The 26,576-nt window shown below is 48.2% G+C and overlaps 1 protein-coding gene across 1 annotated transcript in view; it reads right to left on the bottom strand.

The window, feature by feature from the left end:
- The window catches only part of PRKAR2A (protein kinase cAMP-dependent type II regulatory subunit alpha), a 45,878-nt gene extending 23,181 nt beyond the window's left edge, over positions 1 to 22,697 (bottom strand). Inside the window, exons 1-2 of the mRNA XM_036333626.1 lie at positions 22,144 to 22,697; positions 4,650 to 4,685 (exon numbers count right to left, since the gene is read on the bottom strand). Of these exons, the coding sequence (XP_036189519.1) occupies positions 4,650 to 4,685; positions 22,144 to 22,444 (337 nt within the window). The 5' untranslated portion in view covers positions 22,445 to 22,697. The remainder of the gene's footprint in view (positions 1 to 4,649; positions 4,686 to 22,143) is intronic.
- Positions 22,698 to 26,576: the final 3,879 nt, after the last annotated feature.

Here is a 26,576-nt window from a genome sequence, read left to right as displayed (position 1 = left end):
CCGAGTGCCTTGAGACGCTGAAGACCTGGTGAAGACCTACTTCCTTCCTTCCTTCCTTCCTTCCTTCCTTCCTTCCTTCCTTCCTTCCTTCCTTCTTTCCTTTTTCTTCCTTATTTTTTTTGTTAATCCTCACCTGAGGGTATTTTTCCATTGCCTTTTTTTTTAAGAGACAGTGGAAGGAAGGAGTAGAGACAGAAACATCAATGTGAGAGACACACATGGACTGGTTGCCTCCTGCATGCACCCCAACCCGGGGCCAGGGATCAAGCCTGCAACCTTGGTACATGCCATTGATCGGAATTGAACCCGGGATCCTTCAGTCTGTGGGCTGACACTCTAACCACTGACCCAAACGGGCTAGGGCTCTTCCCGTTCTTATAAGGACTCCTGTCCTATTGGACTAGGGCCTCATCGTTAAGGCCTCATTTAACCTTGATTAACCTCTTTAAAGGCCATATCTCTAAATGCAATTACACTGAGGTTGGGCCTCAACATATGATTTTGAGGGAGACACACAATCCATAACACTGGTTTCTAAGTTATTTTAAGCAATATTTAGTATTTTACCCCAAGACAGCTATGAATGGAAAAAGTACTGAACACTGTGAGAGGCTATAGAGAAGACACCCTGAATCTACGTACACTGCAATGTGTGAGCCTTAGAGGCAGGGGCGCTGGCACAGGCACCCATCGGGCAGAGTGAGTGAGCGACTGTGCTACGTCAGCACCAGTCAGACGCTCCCTCCGACCGGTGACATGACGCCCAACACACACATCTCCAAGTAGCATGCTTCGAAGCGTCAGGACACACTTAATAAATGAACAGGGGTTTTTTTGGATGAAGTTTTTAAATTAACAGAATCAGACTAACATGTCAAACTCCAAGATAGCTCACATAGAAAGCTGCCTTTAGAGATTCATAAACTGTTCACTCCATGTAGAGGCTGCTCTGCTAGGACTCGGAAGGCACAGCTTCTCAACCCCAGTGCTTGCGGGGAAGGCGGCCTCAGGAGGGGAGAGCTCACCTGTGACATCACGCACACTGGGTCCCGAAACTGGGTCCGCCCACCCCTTGCCCACTTTTCTCCATGTCCCCGATCCTTGGACTCTTTTTTTTAAAATACATTTTATTGATATTTTACAGAGAGGGAGAGGGATAGAGAGCTAGAAACATCGATGAGAGAGAAACAGCGATCAGCTGCCTCCTGCACATCTACTGGGGATGTGCCTGCAACCCAGGTACATGCCCCCGACCGGAACCGAACCTGGGACCCTCCAGTCCGCAGGCCGACGCTCCATCCACTGAGCCACACCGGTTTCGGCTTGGACTCTTTAATGACAGAGGGGGTGGCAATACTAGAGCCACGCACAGGGAGGATATAGCGGGGCTGGGCCAGGGGGCACTCAGTAGCCGCTCGGCCCCACGCTGCTCCGTGCTCCGTTACTGTGGCAGCAGCCGAGCTGGCGTCTCCCCTGCAGGATGACACAGCTCACACGTCCTCACACGCCTAGTCTTTGCTTAAGTCTTTGAATCATATCAGGAGCCCCAACCCCCACCTGTCCTTCCGCTGTTATTTTACCTCCTCCCCTCCCGCCAGAGCAGCCAGGTCCAGCTCATCCCCCTGCGAGTGTTAAGACACTGTCCCAACTAGAACGCATCCTTCAGGTACTGGCCAAACTAGGAGCCATGTTCTCCAGCTCCCAGGGCAGTCCCTGCCTCCCTCCAAGAAGTGCTTCTTCAGGGCTGGGTGCCAAGGTGTGGTGACATTCACTGATCAAAGAATGTAAGGGGAGGCGAGAGGAAGTGAGGACGAGTGAAAAGGAGGCCGGATCAATGACTTGCCAGGGCTGGAGCAGGAGCTGAGAAGGCAGCAGGTCAGGTGACAGGATGGGCATCACCGACGAAAATGTGTCATATCAGAGCGTGACCACGGGAGTACAGGGTGGAAGACAAGATCCTTGGGAGAGAGGAGGTCAAGGACCAGAAGGGCGAGGCAGTGGAAGGGTTATCTGTGTAGAAATAAAAAGGGCCCGGCCGCTGAGGCTCGCTGGCTGAGCGTCGACCTATGAGCCAGGAGGTCACTATTCTATTCCTGGTCAGGGCACATGCCTGGGTTGTGGGCTTGATCCCCAGTGTGGGGCGAGCAGGGGACAGCCGATCCATGATTCTCTCCCATCACTGATGTTTCTCTCTCTCTCCCCCTCTCCCTTCCTCTCTGAAATCAATAACAATATTTTTTTAAAAAAGAAAAGGGGCAGTATGGGGATTATTAGATGACTGCTAGTAAAACAAGGAGGGATAGTGGCTGGTAGAATATAACAATGAGAGGTTTGAAGCCGAGAATTTTAGGAAGGAGGGAAAGCAAACGGTTTGAAAGCAGCCACGAGCAAGGAGAGAAGCACAGACCCATCTCCTGTCAGTGTTACCAGGAAGGTGGGCGAGAACAGCGCCGCACTGGAGAAGCCTGCAGGGTGAGCTAAGCTTCAGCTGGAGCAGAGGAAGCTACACTCAGAAGACAGGCTGAGAACCAGGGGGTCCACCTGAAGCCTGACGAGAAAGGGTCTGAGTGACAGGGAGAAAGCACCTAGGCCCACCTAGGGCACACCGTCACCTCGACTCTTGCAAGCGACCTAATCTCTGCTTTGCTCGTTTCCTGTCTGTACACGGGGATAATCATGGCATGTACCTATAGTGTCAATGTAAGAATTATATTCAACAATACAAGGCAGGCATCGAGAAAGACCTTAAAACGTGCACCGAGCACACAGTCTGTACCTTAGCTATTGCTACAGGCTGCTTTCTCTTCTGCATAATTATTTCAGAATCTTTTATTTTCACTTAACATTTGAGTAACATTAAAAAGTCTTAGATGTTCAATAAGCTTATGAAATGTAAGGGGGAGGATGATAACATGTGCTTGTCTGAGTCTGCAGTTCAAGGACTGTGGACACCGGAAGCTCAGCAGCAATCCATGAGCTCACACCACGGCGACCTCTGCAGGAGATGTCGCTCTGTCCTCCATCTCCCTCATCTGTCCTGCAGATGCCAAGGGATATACTAATCTTTCTGGAAAACAGGGATGCAGGGCAAGGATGAACAGAAATGGGAGATCATCACTCACAGGTTTTGCACCAACCTGAATCTCTTCTCCATTTCCTCTCTGTAAATAACTCTACACATAAGAACACATTCTTGTATCTCCTTTCAACAGACGTCGGTGCACAATGTTACCAAAGGCTTTCTGGACAAATGAGTAGCTTTTCTCAAAGAAAAGGATTCCAGGACAGAAAGGTTAAGTGAAGGTGAGTGACATTCCAAGAACAAGGTGACATGAAAGAACAAGGTGACACGTGTAGCTTGAGTGACAATCTGAGAGACACTAACATCCCAATATACAACCAAACCAACTCTACTGTTACTCAACTCGCTAATAAAAGCCCTTTCTCTAAAAATGAAACAAAGGAACACTGGAAGTATCCAGAAGCCACACACTTTAATTACATGAAAAACTTTTGGAAAATATATTTATCAGCTCTATGAAAAAGGGGGTATCCTCCCGACCTGGCAGGTGTGGCTCAATGGTTGGGTGTCAACCTATGAACCAGGAGGTCATGGTTGGATTCCCAGTCAGTGCACATGCCCAGGTTGTGGACTCGATCCCCAGTGTGGGGCGTGTAGGAGGCAGCTGATCAGTGATTCTCTCTCATCATTGATGTTTCTATCTCTCCCTTCCTCTCTGAAATCAATAAAAAGATATTCTTTAAAAATGGGGGGTTCCTTCTCAGCTTAGGAGCAATCATGAAAAAAAAAAAGAAGAGGATGTATATATTCAACCAATATTTGCTGAGTGCCTGCTATATACCAGGCAGTTCAAGGTACCAGTTACATAAGAAAAAATTTGAGTACATAAAAAAATAGCAAAACTAAAATAAATAGCACAACCAATGTGGAAAACTTTGCATTAATAATTTCAAAAGGTTAAAAATTATGGCAGAAATTTACTCAAACTTACAAAAATAATCTAGACCATAATAGATAAGAGATTAAAGTATTACCAAATTAGTTCTATATGGGAAAATAAAAATGGATTTCCCATGTTTGGAAAACACTAATTTCGTTAATAATCAAGGGAGTGCCAGATAAACAATCTGAGCTACATGGTCCATCTGGCTCGGGGACACCGGGAAGTGGCTGGAGAGGAGGCCTGTGGGGGTCTCCCTGCAGGCTAAAGCCTCTCCAGACAGCAACGCACAGGGAAAGGGAGTGCAGCGCTCAGTCTCTGGCCAGGGCAGGCCCCGCTCACACTAAAACTGAGGAAACAATGGTGTAAGTGGCTGGGAAATGTAGGCAAGGCATTAACGGCAGCATAACTTAGAAAACCAGAAATAGTAATGCCGGTGAAAGTCGTTTTTAGAAGCCACAATTATGAACATGGAAAAATAGTAATGACAGAATAATTAACTAAATCTAGTAATATAAAAATACACACATATATACTCTGAACTGAAAATAAAATAGAATGAAAGAATCAGAAAATTTTTGTAATGTTCTGAATGCTGTTAACTTTTTATTAAAAAGATCAGTTTGTTTTTATTTAAGATAACCCCATCTTAAAACATAGCAGTATGTTTTGAAAGAGAACATATACCTGATACTCGCCGATCATATCTACTAGGGGGTGGAACTGCAAAAGAAAGAAGAAACAACATTTAGTCATCAGAATATCATATGACCCCATTTATCCTCCCATTTTGCAAAGATCTTTGACAATAGAACTAGGCACCACAACACCAAGTACTGGGTCAATTCACATGCTTCCATAATCAACCACAGACAGTTCAGCATGATCATATAAAGACAATATAAAGAATACAGATGATGTATTATAGAATTGTACCTCTGAAACCTATATAATTTTATTAACCAATATCCCCCCCAATAAATTCAATTAAAAAGACAATATAGAGAATAATATGTCTCTTCAAAAAAAGGCTCTTTATAACTTCAATGTACTTAAAGGTGACAATTTTATTTCTGCTCACATCCACGTTCCATCTAATTTATATCATACCAAATGAATAAGAAATCTACCAAATGTATTGGTAATGTTATCACATCAAATAGTTAAGTTTCCTTTAATATTCTTTAAAAACAATCCCAAGACCTGCTAGATAATAGCATTTAAGTTTCATTTTCAAATAATTTACTGAGTATTACAGGAAAATGAAAAATAAATTAACCATTAAGTTACAGTCTCAATTATGGGTGGATTTTCTCCTGCCCGTGGTTAGTGTAAAGAAAAAACAACAAAAACCCACACACTTTATCTTTGCTAATTTTTCTATTTTTCACTTGTCATTCCTTGTTTGATGGTTACCTAAATTCTCACTACTAAACTATATCATCTTAAGCTTCTTTTTTTTTTATCTTCAAAGCTTAATCTGATTATCTTTATTCTTTAAAAAAAAATCTGAGAACCAAGATGGCGGCATAGGTTAACGCCGGAGTTTGCTGCCTTGAACAACTACTTCAAAAGTGAAACTAAAAGACGGAACGGACATCACCCAGAACCACAGGAACGCTGGCTGAGTGGAAGTCCTACAACTAGGAGGAAAGAGAAACGCATACGGACACTCAGAGGAGGCGCAGTGCTGAAGTCAAATTCTGAGGTGCGGAGTGCGCGCAGCGGGCTGGCGGCAGAGGGCGCGGTTGGCGTTTTCAATCGGGGGGGTTGGGGGGGGAGTTGCAGACTCTAAGCTCCAGATACGGGCGAGTCTTTAGGGACCCAGACTCAAACGGGAGAAGCGGGACTGTCTGGCTTCGGTCAGAGCGAGTGCAGCTTTCTCTCCGAGGTTTGCAGTGGGTGCTGGGACTCAGAGAGGCAGAGCCCCGGGGGACAGGACTGAGAGCCGCCATAACTGCTCTCTCCGGCCCACCCTGTTGATCCTGTTCGACCCGCCCCGCCCAAGCCCTGCACAGAGGCATTTGCCGGATAGCCTCAGGCAAAGGCTAGATTAGCACCTCCCTAGAGGACAGAAGTTTTCTCACTGCAGACACAGCTGATTCTCATAGCCACTTGGCCTGGAGGTCAAACCCTCCCTGGTATTAGCTACAACAATCAAGGCTTAACTACAAGACTGCGCACAAAGACCACTAGGGGGTGCACCAAGGAAGCATAACAAAATGCGGAGACAAAGAAACAGGACAAAATTGTCAATGGAAGATATAGAGTTCAGAACCACACTTTTAAGGTCTCTCAAGAACTGTTTAGAAGCCGCCGATAAACTTAATGAGATCTACAAGAAAACTAATGAGGCCCTCGATGTTATATTGGGGAACCAACTAGAAATTAAGCATACACGGACTGAAATAACGAATATTATACAGACTCCCGACAGCAGACCAAAGGAGCGCAAGAATCAAGTCAATGATTTGAAATGTGAGGAAGCAAAAAACACCCAACCGGAAAAGCAAAATGAAAAAAGAATCCAAAAATGCGAGGATAGTGTAAGGAGCCTCTGGGACAGCTTCAAGCGTACCAACATCCGAATTATAGGGGTGCCAGAAGATGAGAGAGAGCAAGATATTGAAAACCTATTTGAAGAAATAATGACAGAAAACTTCCCCCACCTGGTGAAAGAAATGGACTTACAGGTCCAAGAAGCGCGGAGAACCCCAAACAAAAGGAATCCAAAGAGGACCACACCAAGACACATCATAATTAAAATGCCAAGAGCAAAAGATAAAGAGAGAATCTTAAAAACAGCAAGAGAAAGAAACTCAGTTACCTACAAGGGAGTACCCATACGACTGTCAGCTGATTTCTCAACAGAAACTATGCAGGCCAGAAGGGAGTGGCAAGAAATATTCAAAGTGATGAATACCAAGAACCTACAACCAAGATTACTTTATCCAGCAAAGCTATCATTCAGAATTGAAGGTCAGATAAAGAGCTTCACAGATAAGGAAAAGCTAAAGGAGTTCATCACCACCAAACCAGGATTATATGAAATGCTGAAAGGGATCCTTTAAGAAGAGGAAGAGGAAGAGGAAGAAAAAGGTAAAGATACAAATTATGAACAACAAATATGCATCTATCAACAAGTGAATCTAAGAATCAAGTGAATAAATAATCTGATGAACAGAATGAACTGGTGATTATAATAGAATCAGGGACATAGAAAGGGAATGGACTGACTAGTCTTGGGGAGGAAAGGGGTGTGGGAGATGCGGGAAGAGACTGGACAAAAATCGTGCACCTATGGATGAGGACAGTGGGTGGGGAGTGAGGGCGGAGGGTGGGGTGGGAACTGGGAGGAGGGGAGTTATGGGGGGAGAAAAAGAGGAACAAATGTAATAATCTGAACAATAAAGATTTAATAAAAAAAAAACATGAAAAAAAAATAAAATAAAAAAAATCTTCTCAACTTTCAAAAATGAGAAATGTATTTGTGAAAAACAAATTGAAGGCAGCTTAGAGAGCCTAACTGAACTAATGTGAGGTCTCTGAGACAAACAGACCCAGGAAGGAGGCAAATGCTTAGCCTATATAATAAAAGCCTAATACACTGTGTCCCTTCGACTGGTCAGCCATTCAACCAATCAAAGCATAATATGCTAATGATAGGCTAAGGCCACTCAACCACTCATTATGATGTGCACTGACCACCAGGGGGCAGTCAGCTGGTCAACCAGTTGCTATGATGTGCACTGACCACCAGGGGGCAGACAGCTGACCTGTAGGTTAGCTTGCAGCTGGGGTCCAGTTGATCAGGACTGAGCAAGACAGGCGGGACATGCCCTGGAGCCCTCCCGCAGCCCCTCTCTGGCTGGCCAACATCCCGAGTCTCTCTCTGGCCCCGTGCACCGGGAGGGTCCCTCAGCCTGGCCTGCGCCCTCACAATCAGGGACCCCTTGGGGGATGTTGGAGAGTTGATTTCAGTCCAATCCCTCAGGCCAAGCCGAGGGATCCCACTGGTGCATGAATTCATGCACCAGGCCTCTAGTTTATTATAAAGGGTTAGAATTATCTTTCTGCTCAGCATGGGATCAAAAACAAGTTACTGGAACAAATGGGGGAGGAAGGAATCAAAAGACAGCCCCAGTCATTACTGACAGAAAGTCCCTCTTTACTTCTTCAATGAAACAGTAGATTAGTCAAAAAGAAAGATGATAAATTCAGTTCAAGTACAGGTACTATGTGCCATGCACTGTAGTAGACAATTTGGGAGACATCAGTGAATGAAAAAAAAAGCCTCCTGATTTCATGGAGCTTGCACTCTAGTTTGATGGGCATGGGACAGGTTTCTTTGATCATTTGAAACACAAGTGCCTGTCACTCAGGTAGTAGAAGAAATAAAATGTACATCAGCTGAAGCTCTCATCCCAGGCCTTACGGTTTCTATAATTAAAGCCCACTCAACACTGGTATACAACCTAAAATTACAAAACACACACTGAAGTAATTCAGCATGGGTGCTAGCAGAGGACACCTCAAACAAAGCAGAAGACATCATCAAGAGTATAGAACTATCATAAAGAACAGTGTGTTTAAAACAATTAAAATCTCAAAAGCATAGGGAAGAATAAGATTCAACCAAAAACAACCAGGAGATTTGAAAAACAAAAAAAAACAACTTGAAGCCGAAACCGGTTTGGCTCAGTGGATAGAGCGTCGGCCTGCGGACTGAAGGGTTGCAGGTTCGATTCCGGTCAAGGGCATGTACCTGGGTTGCGGGCACATCCCCAGTAGGAGATGTGCAGGAGGCAGCTGATCGATGTTTCTCTCTCATCGATGTTTCTAGCTCTCTATATCTCTCCCTTCCTCTCTGTAAAAAATCAATAAAAATATATTTAAAAAAAAACAAAAAAAAACAAACAACTTGAACATCTAAGAGAAAAATAACAGCCACTGAAATTAAAAACTATAATGCAAGGCATATTCTTAGTATATAACACCTAAAAATGGTAAAAATCCAAGATGCAAAATGATATCATCTTATTTATAGAAAACTTTACAGAATCCACAGACATGATAAAATTTCACTTTTATTCTGTCAAATCATATTTTATATAACTAATTCAAAGTAAACAAAATATGTACACAGCCTTTATTATTTGTTTACTGATTGCTTTTAGAGAGAAAGGGAGAGGTGGAGAGAAACATCAATTTATTTTCCCACTTATTTATGCATTCATTGGTTGTTGTTGTTTTAAATATTTTTTATTGATTTTTAGAGAGGAAGGGAGAAGAAGAAAAGAACATTGATAAGAGAGTAAAACATCCATCAGTTGCCTCCTGTATGCACTCTGACTGAGGGTCAAGCCTGCAACCTTTGAACTGGCAACCTTTCAGTGCATGGACACTCAATCAACTGAACCACATGGGCCAGGGCTGTTTTCTTTAAAGCTAGAAGAGGAAGGGGGGAGGGGGAAGAGAGAGACATCAATTTGTTGTTCCATTTATTTATGCATTCATTGGTTGCTTCTTGTATGTGCCCTGATCTGAGATCCAACCAGTGACCTTGGTGAACTGGGATGATGCTCTAACCAATTGAGCTAACTGGACGGCCTACATGTATAGTCTTTAAAATAAACAATGTGTTAATACAAATAAAGTTTCGTACAAAAAGATGAGAAAAAAATAATAGTGTTGAAATTCACTTAATTTGTTTCACAATATACTGAACTAGAATTTTTAAATGCAAACTTAAAATCACTATTTTCATATATCATGCAAAAAAGACAAAATGATTTTATATATATTTTTTTCATATTTTCATTGATTTCAGAGAGAGGAGAGGGCAAGAGAGATAGATATATCAGTGATGAGAGAGAATCATCAGTCGGCTGCCTCCTGCATGCCCCCTCCTTGGGCATGTGCCCTGACAGGGAATCAAACTGTGACCTCCTGGTTCATGGGTCATACTCAACCACTGAGCGACACTGGCTGGGCACGAAAGTATTTTTTAAATTCCTAAAGCATTCCCTGTTACGGTGAAAGAGTCCAAAAGTGTAAAAAATAAGTTGACTTGCAGTAGAAAATGTAATTAAAAACAAGGGACGTAAGGCATTTAGCTTGAATGAATGAGTGGATAAAAAGGTCAACAAAATGGGTAAAAACATGCTGCCTGATAAACCTATTTATTTATTTGTTATTTAACTTTTAATCAGTACGTGTCCTACAAGCTTTTCTAGGGCCAGAAGAAACCGCTGGAGTTGAACAAGATACACCAAGGCACACAGAGAATCAATCCAGACTACAACAAAGAGACCATCCTACTCTGATTTCACCACTGCCAGCACTCAAAGCAGAGCACATCAGACTCCGTGTGAGTCAGACAAAATATTCAACTCGCATAACAAGCAGGAAAAACTCTTCCAGCAGAAAACAACGCCTAAAACGCACTGTGCTATCCAGCGGGGAACTAAGGATTCAGATATGGTGCCTGTTCACAAAGATCTTAGGAGCTGCGGGAGGAATAACCCAGAATGACCATATGATAATAGTGTGGGATACACAACACCACCGCTGAGCAGAGCACGCTCTGTGAGCACATGGGCAGTGTCCAGAGAGGGAAGGAAGGTCCCCTGGTCTACAGAAAGGAAGGTCTAAGCATGGAGGGTGGGAGATGAGTGAGCTTGTCATTCCAGGAAATAAAAGGAGTGTGATAGGAACATGAGCAACGCTGCAAAACAGCACAGACTGAGAGCAAACAGGTGAGCAGGTGCACCGGAACCATCCAGTGGCAGAAACCTTCAGGAGCGACACGCTGGTTACTTAGGTCTTTTCTTTCTCCATCTGGGGGAGGAGAGCAGAAACAAAGACTGAAGAACTTGATAAAGATTCCCTTGAATGTAACTGTAGAACCAGAAAAGGGAAGTCTGGAGAACAGCGACCAAGGCTTAATGGGAGAGGAATTATTAATCAAGAAAAGAGGAAACGGACTCCCTCCCAGTCCTGGGGAGTGGCAGGCAAGCCCTCCAGGCCAGAATACCTGCCCTCTTGTTCTTCCGGTTCTCCACCCGCAGGCCCGCTGCCTCTCCAGGCCCTGGTCAGCTGTAAGACCACTGGGAAGAGGGGAGGAGACACCCCACCGAGGGTGGGACTGAACTGAAGCCACTTGGAAATGTTCCCTGTGAGGGGTCAGCTGTGGGGCCAAGGGGGTCACGGAGCCCGGGTTTTGTAAAGACCACCCTGACCGCAGCTGGTGCGGAAGGCAGCGGCTGAGGCCAGCTGTGTGGCTGTGGACGGAGGAAAACAAATGGATTCCAGAGATGTACCCCGTTTAGTGACAGGCTCAATGTTTACTCCACAAATGTCAAAAAATAGAATTATATCCTTACAATTATTAAAGACAACATATTCAATGTGGATATCACTCAACCTATAAATAAGGGTGCTGTCATAGATTCCAAAATCATAAAATGTCAGAAGGCACAGTGTCTATAAAGTCATCTGGCACGGCCGCTCACATGGAACGCCAGCTGATGCCGCCAGTCCACCCGACTCCTCCTTCCCTCATTACTCACATCCGCTTCCTAACAACTCCATCTGCTCTCCCTCGCACTTCACTTCTTGAATCAGCCTACCTTTCTCAATCTCCACTGTCATCCTAGTCTGAAGGGCAGTGTTTCTTGCCTGGATGACGGCAACAGCCCCAAACGTATCTTCCCGCTGCCAATTCCCAACGACTCTAGAAACGTTTCTGCTGTCACACTGGCTTTCTCGCCAAGCTCCCTCCCTTCCAGGTCTTCTCCAAGGATGCTTACCCCACCACCTTGCTTAGTTAACTGTTTCAAACTGGGCAGTTACGGTGGTGTTTACCTCTCTCGGGGTCACCTCTTCAGGGAAGCCTTACCTGACCTGCTATGAGGCCAATTCCTTACAGGCTCTGAGAAAACCCAGCCCCTTTCCTTCGAAGCAGCAGTGCCGTGGGTGCAAGCTAGTGGCACAGGTGGTTATTTGGTTGATGCTGGTCTCCCCTACAGGACTGTGAGGTCCTCCGAAGGAAAATACCTCCTTAGGTGTTTTTGCTTACCAATGTACTTGGCAATGCTTGGCACATGACAGAGCTTTATATATATCTGCTTAATGCTTCATGTGTTTATAAATGCCTCCTGTGCGCCAGATGTACATAAAAACACTCATCCTCCAGAAACCTGGGGACTTGATGATCATAGGCCTAAAGATTTCAGAGAATGGACAACCAGGAAGGCAAAGGTACGATGAAATGTCCATAGCAGATCTATTCAGTCACCAAACCCTGGAAACAGATGAATGGATAAAACATGGTACATCCATACAATGAAATACTACTCAGCAATAACAACTATTGACAACATATAATAACTTGGATGAATCTCAGACATTATGCTGAGTGGGGGGAAAACAGTCTCAAAGATACATATTGTCGCATGCTCTCCCCCCCGCCCCCAGGAGCACACCCTCACTTTCCCTACCCCTTTGTCTCCCCCCACAGGCATGCATCTCCTAAACTCTAAGGGAACCCCCCAGGCTTGCAACCAGGAAACAATGGGCAGTGGCAGCTTGTCCTGGTCTACCTCCCTGACTGTTTCCAAGGGTCCCCTTCTCTCTGACTTCTCTTTTTTTTATTACTATTGATTTCAGAGAGGAAGGGAGATAGAAACATCCTATATAATAAACCCTAATATGCAAATCGACTGAACAGCAGAACAACCAGTCCCTATGATGCACACTGACCACCTGCGGGCAGACACTCAACGCAGGAGCTGCCCCGATGGTCAGTGCACTCCCACAGGGGAACCACCGCTCAGCCCGAAGCTGGGCTCAAGGCTGGTGAGCACAGCAGCGGTGGCAGGAGCCTTTCCCACCTCCACTGCAGGCAGGTGCTAAGGAGCAAGGGGTCCTGGACTGTGAGAGGGATATCTGACTGCTGGCATAGGCCCGATCCCCCCACACCACCCACCCCCCGCCAGGGATCGGGCCTAAGCCGAAAAGCGGATATCCCCCCAGGGGTCCCAGACTGCGAGAGGGTGCAGGCCGGGTTGAGGGACACACACACACCTCTCCCCCCCAGTGCACGAATGTCATACACTGGGCCTCTAGTCAATGATGAGAGAGAATCATTGATCGGTTGCCTTCCTGCACACCCCACACTGGGAACCGAGCCCGCAACCCGGGCATGAGCCCTTAACTGGATTCAAACCTGAAACTCTTCAGTCCGCAGGCTGACGCTCTATCCAATGAGCCAAACTAGCTAGGGCAGTGGTCGGCAAACTCATTAGTCAACAGAGCCAAATATCAACAGTACGACGACTAAAATTTCTTTTGAGAGCCAAATTTTTTAAACTTAAACTATATAGGTAGGTACATTGTTATTAACTTAATTAGGGTCCTCCTAAGGCTTAGGAAGAGCCACACTCAAGGGGCCAAAGAGCTGCATGTGGCTCACGAGCCACAGTTTGCCGACCACGGACCTAGGGCTTCTCTGACTTCTTAGTAGCCAAAGTAGCGCAGCTAGGCTCATTTCCCCAACTAGTCCCTTTCTGTTGCTTCTTCTGTCCTAGGCCCTTTCTTGTTTCACTTTCCCCAGCTTAATAAACACCCTCTAGCCCTGACCCGTTTGGCTCAGTGGATAGAGCATTGGCCTGCAGACTAAAGGGTCCCAGGTTCGATTCCGATCAAGGGCATGTACCTTGGTTGCGGGCACATCCCCAATAGGAGGTGTGCAGGAGGCAGCTGATCGATGTTTCTCTCTCATCGATGTTTCTAACTCTCTAGCCCTCTCCCTTCCTCTCTGTAAAAAATCAATAATATATAATAAACGCCCTCTAAAAACTACTTGGACTTGTGTTGTGAAATCTTTCTTTCCGGTAACAAAACCATAAAAGACTGTCTTTTATTTCCGTGTTACATTTGCATAGTATAGTGTCTGCCATAAATACGTGTTCAATAACTATTTGCTGACTGTATAAATAACAAGCCCTCTCACCCCGACCAGGTAGCTCAGTTGGTTAGAGCATCACCCTGAGAGGCCAAGGTTGTGGGTTCTATCTCTGGTCCGAGCAATGAGAAGTGACCAATGAATGCATAAATAAATGGAACAACAAATCGATGTTTCTCTCTCCCCCTCCCCCCCTCTCTCTCTCAAATCAATTTTTAAAAAAACACAAAGTCAGGTGTGATCCAAGGGGCTCATAAATAACAAAAACACTCCTACACTTAGGAAATTCTAAGAGTTTTAGAAGCTCTGTGACAGGAATCTGGGACAGAGGCCAGACACATTCTTTATTATACAACACAACAAACTGTTAAAACTCCCTAGCCAACTTACAAAAACAAAAAGAAACAAACAAAAAATGCCCAAGACCACTGATGCCCACTCATTTTAAGGGCACTATATTCCATATTTATTTATTAGCATTTTAGATACTATTGATCTACTAGACTAACAACATTTTAAAAATTAGGTATGCATTAAAATCAACCATAATCTGAAGATTACCTAGTGATTCCTAGAAAAAAATCCTGGCCCAGATAGCGTGGCTCAGTGGCTGAGCATCGACCTATGAGTGAGGAGGTCATGGTTCCATTTCCAGTCACGGCACATGCCTGAGTTGTGGGCTCGATCCCCAGTGTAGGGTGTGCAGAAGGCAGCCAATCAATGACTCTCTCTCTTTCCCTCTCCCTTCCTCTCTGAAATCAATTTAAAAAAAATTACTTTTAAAGAAAGAAAAATATCCCTGGAGCATCACCAACCAGATATGACTTCTCTTCTGTGGGCTAAGAAATCAGCCCACTAGCTGAGCATTGGGCACCTGGGAAGACAAGCCACCTGCCCTTCTAATGGTGATGGAGTCACCAGAGAAAAGGCCTCAAAACTCTTCCCCCAAAGAGCCATCAAGGGGGCGACAAAATGATGTCTAATTGCAGCAAGCAGCAATCCTCCTCTCACCATCATTTTACTTTTCTTTACAAATGGATGCCTCAAAAAACCAAATTATCACATTGCAAACTGAATAATAGTTCTCCAACCACTGGTTCATCAAAAACCCGATATCCAAATTTCTACATTATTCGCCACTGTCTTCACAAATAATATTTTGTGGGAGTCATAGCTTAAAGCTATTGCTGACAAATTCCCAGGCAGATATCAGGGTTCAGATTGAGAAAAACTCAAGCCATCTATTTTTAGATTCACTTAAATGGAACCTCAAATGCAAAAGAAATAATACAAGCTAAAAGTTTTAGTTACCAGTTTCTGTCTGAACCCCCATACTTTTTCTTTTTTAATTCCAAAGAGTCATACACTAAATTTTATACTAAACTAGAGGCCCGGTGCACAAAATTCGTACGCGGGTACAGTCCCTAGGTCTGGCCTGCGATCAGGGCCATCTTCCCCGGCTGCCCGCAGCCGGCCCCTCCCCTGCCGCCATCCACTCCCGTTTCCCGTTCGCCATCGGGCAATCGGAGCCTGCCAGCCAGGGAAAGGGACCAAGAGGTGGTCAGTGCACCTCATAGTGACTGGTCGGGCGGTTGTTCTGCCTTTAGGGTCAATTTACATATTACCCTTTTAGTATACCGGATAGGAAAAATTACACAAGAAAAAGTAGCTGTGCCAATACCTATTTTCATTCCTGGAGCTACATCATCTAAAATTATGACAAACTAACTCTTTTATTTTTGTTTAATCCTCACCTGAGGATACTCCTTCCATTGCTTTTTAGAGAAAATGGAAGGGGGGGAAGCGGAGGGAGAGAGAGAGAGAGAAACGTCGATGTGAGAGAGACACACGGATTGGCTGTCTCCAGCACAAGCCCCAACCAAGCCCAGGATCTAACCTGCAACCCACGTATGTGCCCTTGACAGGGAATCAAACCTGCAACCCTTTGGTGTGTGGGCCAACACTCTAACCACTGGGAACACCAGCCAGGGGACAAAATAACTCTTCATGAGCAAAATATTTCCCCTATTATTTTCCTTCAAGTTGCTTTTTATTTGAATAGAAAGTCTTGATCCGTTATTACCGAGTAAATACTTAATCTTGCAATAACCTCTCATCCTTCGACAGAACATTTCAAAAACTGCCTGCAGAGGTTACTGGAAATGCACTAGCAAAGCTGTTTTTGTATTAAGCTAGAGTGAATGAATCTTTTATGTTCTGTGAATAAGTGTTCTCTGATTTGTGTGTTTTTGAAGATTTTTTATTAATTTCAGAGAGGAGGGGAGAGGGAGAGACAGACAGAAACACATCAATGATGAGAGTCACTGATTGGCTCTCCCTGCGTGCCCCACACCGGGGAGCGATCAAGCTGGCAGCCCTGGCCTGACCAGGGATCGAACCGTGACCCCCTGGTTCATAGTCAATGCTCAACCCCTGAGCCACGCTGGCCGGGCTCTAATTTGTTTTTAATAATCATACTTCCTTAGGAAGGGCCACTATACGAAGAGAGCTCACCTTTTCTCTTTTTGGAAATCATTTTTTCCACACAACCCGTTCTCATAGCCAGTTTCAAAAAGGGCAGGAAGGCGAAGGAAGGGAGGGAGGAAGGGAGGGAGGCCATTTTTTAGCTGCATAAGGAGAAAGGTGTCCCTGAAGAGCAGCAACTCCATATTCTCACACCCAAGAAGCTGCTAAGTCCCCCCAGGAGCCTCACGGAAGTCACAGAAGCGCTCCTCACGATGTGAGGAAAACAGGACACTGTTTCTCAGAGAAAAACGCAGGCACAGGAGAAGCAGTGCATGACCCAAGGGCCCACTTCCCAGTTTTCTAACTGGAGGCTGTCTTGCTCTTTTCTATCATTGAAAGCAATTTGTGAGCAGATCACTGAGGACATCATTCTTGTTCACAAATTTAAAATATCTGAACAGTAAGTATCAGAAGCAGAGCTACAGAAAAAGCAAGAAATCTGCATTCTCAATGAAGTAACTCCATAAACAAAATAATCCAAGGATAACGAAATCACTTAACTTTTGATTTTAAATACCGTGCTATCTCCAGAAACCACAATATAAAAGTTAGTGATTATTATAATTGCCTCCAATATTTTTTTTTAACATATTTTATTGATTCTTTACAGAGAGGAAGGGAGAGGGATAGAGAGTTAGAAACATCGATGAGAGAGAAACATCGATCAGCTGCCTCCAGCACGCCCCCTACTGGGGATGTGCCCGCAACCCAGGTACATGCCCTTGACCGGAATCGAACCTGGGACCTTTCAGTCCGCAAGCCGACGCTCTATCCACTGAGCCAAACCGGTTTCGGCGCCTCCAATATTTTTCATCGTACTAATGATCTTTTCATTACTTTATTTTTTTTCAAGAAACTAAAAAGTTTACCAAGCGCAAATGAAAAACTCCAAATATAATCATCCAGAAATAGCTCATCATTTCTCATCAGATACTGAAGAGTTTTGAGAATTGAAAGGGGATCCAATAAGCTGTCTTTTTTCATTTCCAGATAAAAGATTTTGTATGTAGTAGTTGACATATTTTAAAAAGAAATCCCCCCAAAAGGTCTAAATTATAAACCTTTTAAAAATGCATTTGTGCCCTGGCCAGTGTGGCTCATTTGGTTAGAGCAGTGGTCAGCAAACTCATTAGTCAACAGAGCCAAATATCAACAGTACAAAGATTGAAATTTCTTTTGAGAGCCAAATTTTTAAAACTTAAACTATATAGGTAGGTACATTGTTATTAACTTAGTTAGGGTACTCCTAAGGCTTAGGAAGAGCCACACTCAAGGGGCCAAAGAGCCGCATGTGGCTCATGAGCCGCAGTTTGCCGACCACGGGGTTAGAGCATCATCCTGTGCACCAGAAGGTCTCCGGTTCGATTCTCAGTCAGGGCACATACCTAGGTTTCAGGTTCAATCCCCGGTCAGGGCGGGTGAGGAAGGTAACTGATCCATGTATTGCTCTCACATCAATGATTCTCTCTCCTCGCCTTCCTCCCTCTCTAAAATCAATAAAAATTCATTCGCTTCTCTTTCATATATCCATGACATTCAAAATGGCCAACAGACAGATAAGCCAGAAAAATCAATTACCAATTTCAAAGAGATAATTTTCTTTAGCTTAAACATTCACATTTATTAGAATCAAGTAAGTAGAAGACAAGACTTTGAATTAAGGTCATAAAAAAATAAAATCTTAAATTACCCTCTAAGTAAAATAACTGCTAAGTTATTTAAGGAATCGCATTCCTCTTCAGTTTCTGAGTCTGAGCTGCCCCCCCTTTTCCCTGTGTCCTAACCCACCCACCCATTCCAGGACCTTGTTCCAGCAGCTGCCGCCTCTCCATGGCTCCTGACCTCAGCAAACGAACGTGCTAAGGGTGAGTCTATCTTAACAAAAAGAAAACCACTGTCTCGCAGCTTCACGTCTTCAAAATGTACTCCCCATGCCTGGTCTGATCTTCTGCAGCCACCTTCACACACACACACACACACACACTCCCCCGACCCACTGTAATAACCCTCGTCCACCATGACCCCCAGAGCCCCCATCTCTGAGAATCAGCGCTGTGTCCAACCACTTCAACGCTGGCCTCCCCGACTTGACCTCTCCACTGCTTCCAACACCCTGACCACCAGTCCCCCGCCAGCTCCCACGTGTCCCCGGTGCACTCTGTGGGAGCAGTCTCCAAAGTCAGCGCCGTCCTTGCTCCCCCGATTCAGTCAACAAGAGGTTTCTAAGTATCCACTATGGGCCAGGCTAACTGCTAAGCACTGGACACAAAACAACACAAAACAAACAAGAAGCTTAGATCAGCCCTAACTGGTTTGGCTCAGTGGATAGAGCATTGGCCTGCGGACTCAAGGGTCCCGGGTTCGATTCCGGTCAAGGGCATGTACCTTGGTTGCAGGCACATCCCCATTAGGGAGTGTGCAGGAGGCAGCTGATTGATGTTTCTCTCTCATCGATGTTTCTATCTATCCCTCTCCCTTCCTCTCTGTAAAAAATCAAGAAAATATATTAAAATTAAAAAAAAGAATCTTAGATCATTACCAGAGCCCTAAAGTAACCAGTTGGGGTGCTACTGAACCCCAACAACAGAGGGACCTGCTCTAGGCAGGTAGACATGGAAACGCCTCTCCAAGCCGAGGCCTAAAGGCAGAGCTGGTCAGAGCCGGGCAAGAGAGACTCTGGAAGAGCCAGCAGCAAGCAGACCACCGGGGAGGGAGAGACCCGGCAAGTGTAGACACAAGCCAAGCGGGAAGGCGAGGAGGGCGGGTGAGAAGAGGTAGAGAGAAACAGGAACCAAATCCTGCAGGACTGTGGGCCACAGAAGATGAGGGATTTCACTTCACTTGCACTGAGGGGATTAAACTTAAGAGTGATATGATTTGATCTCCATAAAAAAAAAAAAAAATCTGGCCCGGCCAGTGTGGGTCAGTGTTTAGGCGCCACCCCTGAACCAAGAGGTCAATGGGTTGGCTTCTCCGTCAGGGCACATGCCGGGGTTGCAGGTTTGATCCCCAATAGAAGGCGTGCAGGTGGCAGCCAATTGATTTCTCTCTTATCGATGTTTCTAACTCCATTTCCATTCCTCTCTCTCAAATCAATAGAAATATATTTTTAAAAAATCACTCCTATCCAATTTCAGAACTTTTTCATCTCCCAAACAGAAACTCTGCGACTATGAAACAATCACTCCCCATTACCTGCTCCCGGAGCCCGAGAAACGCCTTTCGACTTTCTCTATGAATCTGACTGCAAGCAGAATCACACAATGTCTGCCCTTTGTGTCCGGCATATGTGCACTGGCATGATGTTTTCCAAGTGCATCCGTGTTGTAGCATGTATGTCTGAGAATTCCATTCCTTTTTGGGGGTGAATACTATTCCACTGTAAATCTATACCACATGTTGTTTATCCATTTCTCATTGATGGGACATGGGGTGTTCCTACCCCTTGGCTATAGTGAATAACACTCCAATGAACACTGGCACACAAGTATCTGTCCGACTCCCTATTTTCGAGTCCTTTGGGGATATGAAAAACAGCACAATTGCTTGATCGTATGGTAATTCTATGTTTAACTTTTTGAGGAACCGCCAAACTGTTTCCACAGCAGCCAGACCATTTTACATTCCTGCCAGCAATGAGCAAGGGTTCCAACTCCTCTACACCCTCACCAACACTTGCTATTTTCTGTTTTTTCCTAATAGCCTGGCTCATGAGTGTGAAGCAGGTATCTCATGGTGTGCGATGCTTTAGTCTATTATCTGTAAACAGAAGTTCACCTTGTGCTGATTTCTATAATTATACACAGCACAGCCACTTAAGAGATATAAACAAGAAACATTGAAATACCAGTAAAACAAAGCACAGGGTTACCAAAATTCAAGTCAACTCAACTTTGAAAAAGGTATCAAAAATAACAAAGAATGAAGACATTACAAAAACTTGTAAACACCATTCTAATCATCAGGGACTAATTTCTAAAATACTGTTTTGTGTAAATAAGAACTGTCACAATTCCTGGTCACCAGATGGGAGGGGTTTGGGGGAAATGGGTGAAAAAGGTGAAAGGGATTAAGAAGTATAAATGCCAGTTATAAAAATAGTCACATAATAGGACATAAAGCACAGAATAGGAAAAATAATCACTAATCTATAACCTACAATAAAAGCATAATATGCTAATTAGACCGGACGTCCTTCTGGACGACCTTCTGGATGAAGCCATGGTGGCAGTGGGGGTGGGGGCTAAGGCAGAGGTGGCTGGGGAAGGGGGGGGCAGAGGCAGACACCCTGAGGGGGGAGGGGGTGCATGGGCCTCTAGTATTCTAGTGTGTTGTCAGAGGGGACTAGACTTATGGGGTGATCACTCTGTAAGGTATATAAATAAATGTCTAATCACTGTGCACACCTAAAACTAATATAATATTGTACGTCAACTCTAATTTTAAAAATAAATTAAAAAAAAAAGAGACCAGAGAAAAAATGTCGCAAAGCCGGTTCCAACTTGGTGGTCTACAGTGACACCGCCAGGGATCTCTCCCGAAATAATGCCTGTAAAAGCGCTGGGCCCTGGGAGAGGCCGCCACTGGCCGCGTTTCAGAGACAAGTAGAGCTGACACTTCTGACAGCGGGCTGAGACCACACAGCAAACCCGAGGCAGGGGCGTGGGAAACGACGAGGGGAGAGCCCATGTTCCATGTGCAGGACGCGAAGGGAACACGGAAGAGCGTGAATGCACGCGGGGAGCAGCCCGGATCACTGACCACTCACTCCCTCCCTGCAGCTGACCCCGCGTGGACGCCCCTCTGACCCGGCTTCCTTTCCAGGGCGACCGGACCGCACCAAGTCCCTAACTCGTCTCTCCAACCCTCCCGTTCTGTTCAGGGGCAGGACGACCAGCTGATCATCCGACCGAGCCGGTGTGGGGGCCGCCCGGGCGGAGCGGCTGTCCGCCGACCAGACCACCTGCTTCCGTCTGATGGAGAGGTACCTGGTGCTGCGCGAGGCGGACCCGCGTTTCCGCCAAAAGCCCACCCGCCGGCGCGGCCCCAGGGTCCACAGTCAGAAATGCGACCCCGAGCCCGAGGCGGCGGTGGCACAGCCTGAGGGGCGTTTGCTTTAGCGACACGTTAGCAAAGCCCTGGCCGGTGTGGCCCAGTGGGTAGAGCGCCGCCCGCGGACTAAGGGTCCCGGTTCGGTCCGGGCGGGCGCAGGCCGGGTGGCGGGATCCGGGGGACGGCGGGGGGCAGCCCGGCAGGACCCTCCGCTGATGCTTCCCCCTCCCTCCCCCGAACGCACCGACCGCGCATTCACAAGGCGCTTCGACATTCGTGCCCTGAACGGCCGCGTGGGCGCCGGCAGCAGGTTCTGCGCCTCTTTTCGCTCCACTTTCGTCGGGGCTTAAAGTTTTCCCAGGAACTTTTCACAAAATGAATTCCTTCCGAACCCCGTCCCGCCCGGCGCTCCACCGGGGCCGGTGGGTGGGGGCGTCCTCGCCTCCCGAAGGGCCCGGAGGCCGGGGCTCCCGGCGGCTCCCGCGGGCCCCCGCACCACGCGGCCCCGGCGCGCACGTTTCCTCGGAGACGGACCCCGGCCGCTCGTTCCGGGCGCGGGGAGCCCCGACAGGCCCGGCCCCGGCCCCGCCGCCCCCAGCCCGCCGGCCCGGCCGCTTCCGTCCCCCCGCCGCCTACCGTCCACCTCGTCTTCCTCCTCGGACTCGCTCTCCGTCTCGGGGACGCTAGGGCCGAGCTCCTCGAGCTCCTGCGAGGCGGACGGCCGGGCGGACGGCGGGCCGGGGTCCGGGGCCGGGGCCGGGGCCGGGGCCGGGGCCGAGGCCGGGGCTGCGGCCGCGGCCGGGGCGCGGGCCTCGCGCACGCGGGTGAAGTAGTCGATGGCGAACTCGACGAGGTCGGGCGGCCGCCGCCGCAGCACCTCCACCGTGTAGCCCTGCAGCAGCTCCGTGAGCCCCGGCGGGATCTGGATGTGGCTCATGCCGGCGGCGGCGAGGACAGGCGGGTCCGGCCGCCCGCGGCCACTGCTCCGCGCTCCCTCACGCCGGCCTCGCGCCCGGCGCCCGCGTGGTCTCCTCACGCGCGACCGCGGTCGGGCCTCCCTCGCGCCGGCTGTGCGTCTCCGGGCCGCACGACCGTCCGCCGCTAGCACGGCCGGCCCGGTGCCGCCGCCGCCGCCGCCCAGGGACCGACCGGCGGGCAGGCGGGACGGGCGGGGCCCGAGCCGGGTTGTGACGCACGCGGCCGCGAGCGTGCGCGCCCCCGCCGAGCGCGCCCCCGCCGAGCGCGAGCCCTGTGTGCGCGTGCGCGTGCGCCGCCCGGCTTGGCCCGTCCCAAGGCGGCGCCAGAATGAATGAATGGTCCCGGGGCTGCATGGTCCTGCGCCTCCCACGCAGTCCTGAAGACCTTTCGTTTCTTCTTTCTCTTCTTTCTCTTCTTTCTTTTCTTTTTTCCTTCCTTCCTTCCTTCCTTCCTTCCTTCCTTCCTTCCTTCCTTCCTTCCTTCCTTCCTTCCTCCCTCCCTCCCTCCCTCCCTCCCTCCCTCCCTCCCTCCCTCCCTATCTTCCTCCTTTTCTTTCTTTTTTTAAAGACTTCTTTTTGTTTTTAATACTCTATTAACTTAAAAAATATTTTTATTGATTTCAGAGAGGAAGGGAGAGGGAGAGAGAGGCAGAAACATCAATGATGAGAATCATCCATTGGCTGCCTCCTGCACACCCACTGGAGACCGATCCGCAACCCGGATATGCGCTCAGGCCAGAACCGAACCCGGGACCCTATTCTTGTAATGCGTCAAGTGCCTCCTGTTTGCCAGCACTTACTAAGCGCTGGGGACACAGCCCAGGGGACACACAGCCACCTCAGTGTGGGTCTGGCTTGGTGAAGGGAGAGCTAGGGGCCCCACTTTAGGGGGTGACATTCAAGCTGACTCCAAGGTTTGGACAGGACCTGATTTAGGGTCTGGAGGAAAGCCACCTGAGAATGGCAGACAGTGAGGGCAAAGGCCTGGCAGAGTCAGGCTCCCCTGGCCTTTGGGTGGAATCATGGGCTGACCGTAGGACCTGCAGATGTCTGGCAGGTGAGATGTCAAACGGGGAAGGCCTTGTACATAGTTGGAGTTTTTCTTTTTATTTATTTAGTTAGTTAATCCTTAACTGAGCATATTTTTCCATTGATTTTTAGAGAGGGAGAGACAGAGACACATTGATTGAATGCATCCTGCACGCACCCTGACCAGGCCAGGGACCCTGCAACCAAGGTACATGCCCTTGACCAGAACTGAACCCGGGACTCTTCAGTCTGTGGGCGGATGCTCTATCCACTGAGCCAAACTGGCTAGGGCTGTAACAGAAGTTTCAATAATCTAGAAATGTGGGAGCCACAGGCAGACAAAGGAGCCTGGGAGGCCAAACACGAACCTTGAAAAGGGGGAATGAGGCCTTGCAGGAACGACCTCTGTGCCTGCTGTTCCTCTTGAGCACTCCCACCAGGACCCCCAGGACCCGGTCTGCTGGTCCCGGGCCAGCGCTGCTGGATGGTGCTGAGCAGACCACAGGGCAGCGTTACCCTCTGCCCCAGGGGTGGACACACAGGCAAACGGAAGGGTCCGTCGATGGCCCACGTGGCCCCCTTGCACCCACACCAGGTGAGAAGTGAATAGGAAAAGGTGAAGACTTGCCTGGGATGTCCATGCCACAGCCTAGGCGCTGCCCAAAGGCCAGCGGACATAGGACAGAGTCCTCCCCCTCTTTGCCAGGCCCCACCAGAAAGCAACTAGCTGCAGGCGTGGGAACCTGAGAGGCGTTTGCTTTGGGATGGTAAGCTCTGCCTGGTAACGACTCAGCACGAATTCAAATCCTCACGAGGACTTCTCACGTCTGCTCGGCACACCCAGAAGCTCGGTGCTGCGGAGGCAGACGCCACGCTAGCTCCGGGCCCGGCAGGCCTGTGGTTCCAAACAGCAGAGTCTCCCCAGTCGAGTTCCTTGGCCCCTGGAAGGAGCCTTAGATCATCAGCTTTGTGAGGGGAGGGGTAGTGGCCAACTTGTTGCTCTTAGAGAAGGGGGACCGAACGAATGAAGGGTGCACGTCCACACAGCAAGCAGAGCCAACCCCACTGCTCTCCTGCTCTCACAGTCTCCGAATTAGGGTCCTGTGCTTCACAGTTGTGCTTCTGACCTCAGGTCATGAAGGGTTCACGAGGGACAGGCAGTGAGAGGCTGCGGGCAGGGTTCCTCAGCTCTTCTCTGCTACGGGGAGACCAGCCTTTCCGAGTTCGCCAGGAGTCAGCCCACGCCCAGGAACCTGGGTGTGACTCCCACTGCCCCGCCACACCTGAGGAGTTGCCCCCTCTTAAAACAATCCTACAACCAGCCCTTTGCAAAGGCAGAATCACAACTCCACTCCCTGGTTGGCCCATTTGTCAGGTTTTATATGTTTTCAAGGGGGACCGGCATCTGCACAGTTAGGACTCTGACCTCAATTACAGAACAGGCTACAGGGAGGCTGCCCCGGGGCTGAGGAGCTGGGTGGGGGGAGGTGCAGCGAGTTGGTCTAAGCAACACCTTCAGCCTCAGCCAGAAGCAGGCTGGCTTGTCTGGCTTGTTCTCGGCTGTTCTGCAGCTTGGTCATCTACCCATCGAGCAAACATGGCATTCCCAGGCATCCTTGGACTGGAGGGAATGTAGCTGCTTACCTGTCTCCACAGACTAGCCTCAGAGTAACAGTAGCCAGCCAGCCTCCAGGCCTGACTTGGTTCCCCACCCTCAGCACCTGGTCCCCCGAGCAGGGGTCCTCTCTGTCCCTTCTGGGACACCCTTCAGTAGGACGTGGAGTCCCAAGGGTCTTCATGAATGCCCCGTTGAGTTGGCCAAAGAAGAGGGCACTGGAGTAAAAGGAAATGCCAGAGGGGCTGAGCCCCACATCTTCCACCCTTACCCTTACCCTCCCAGGACTGCCTTCATTCAAGCCTGTGCAGCTGCACCGGGGGTTACCATGACAACCAAAAAAATCACAGGTAGCCAGGAACCCAGAACAGTTGCAAGTGATGGTGGGTGGGAACAGGCCAGGAGTGGAAGCCCCACAAAGCAAGAGAAATACAGGGCGCCTGGTAGAGAAGAGGAGGCCCCCAGAGCCCTACCAGGAGCTGGACTCGAAACCTACTCACTCACTACCCAGCAGGCAGCCAACATCTTGCACAGCCTGCCACACACCAGCCACTGGCAGCCACGGACACAATGGGCCCAATTCTCAGAGATGTTTCCGGCTGTGGACACGGAGTCGGGCCCATGTTTGGCCCCGGAGCAGTGAGTCTGGGGAAAATGAGCATGGGTAGGGCACCAATTGCTGTTTCCAATGAAACAATGAGTTTCATGGACTCTTGATAGGCTTATTGTTTAAAAAGTTTTTTCTTTCTTTCCGGGAAGGAGACATGCCCAAACTCCCCCGACACCGACGGAGGCCTGCTTTGGCCCAGACCCCCCAGTCCACACCCCTTCTGTCCTCCAGTGCTCTCTGCCTTTTGTGGGGGGCAGGGGACGACTCAGCCCCAGCAGGAACACCTCCTTCTTTTCTGTCCAAAGGGGCCACTTCTCTCAGCCACTCCGGTCCTGCACTCATCTCCTGGGTCCTGTTGCTCATCTGACCACCTCTGCATGCCAGCCCCCCAGCCCAGTCCTCCAAGATCATTCAGTGTCTACTACCCTCAGTTTCTGTCTTGTCTTAGAAGTGTTCACTGTGAGCCCAGGGGGCAGGAGGGATTGGAGCAGTGGGCTGTTTCCTCTGCCCTATTCAGCGCCCACAATGCCGCCCCCATGAAGCCACTGCCTTATCAGGTCTAGGAAATCTGTTTTTGTTTCTCTTTAAAATATTTTTTTATTGATTTCAGAGAGGAAGGGAGAGGGAGAGAGAGAGAGAAAGATCAATGATGAGAGAGAATCATGGATTGGCTGCCTTCTGCACGCCCCCTCCTAGGGATGGAGCCCGCAACCCAGGCATGTGCCCTGATTGGGAATTGAACCGTGACCTGCTGGTTCATAGACCGACGTTCAACCACTGAGCCACGTCGGCCAGGCAAGTCGGGTCTATTTTAACTGGTGTGCTGCTCCAGGGAGTG

This window comes from Myotis myotis, unplaced genomic scaffold (assembly GCF_014108235.1).
Source record: "Myotis myotis isolate mMyoMyo1 unplaced genomic scaffold, mMyoMyo1.p scaffold_m19_p_13, whole genome shotgun sequence".
Lineage (NCBI taxonomy): Eukaryota > Metazoa > Chordata > Mammalia > Chiroptera > Vespertilionidae > Myotis > Myotis myotis.
Note: the sequence above shows the minus strand (reverse complement) of the source record. Positions and strands in the feature narration are given on the sequence as shown.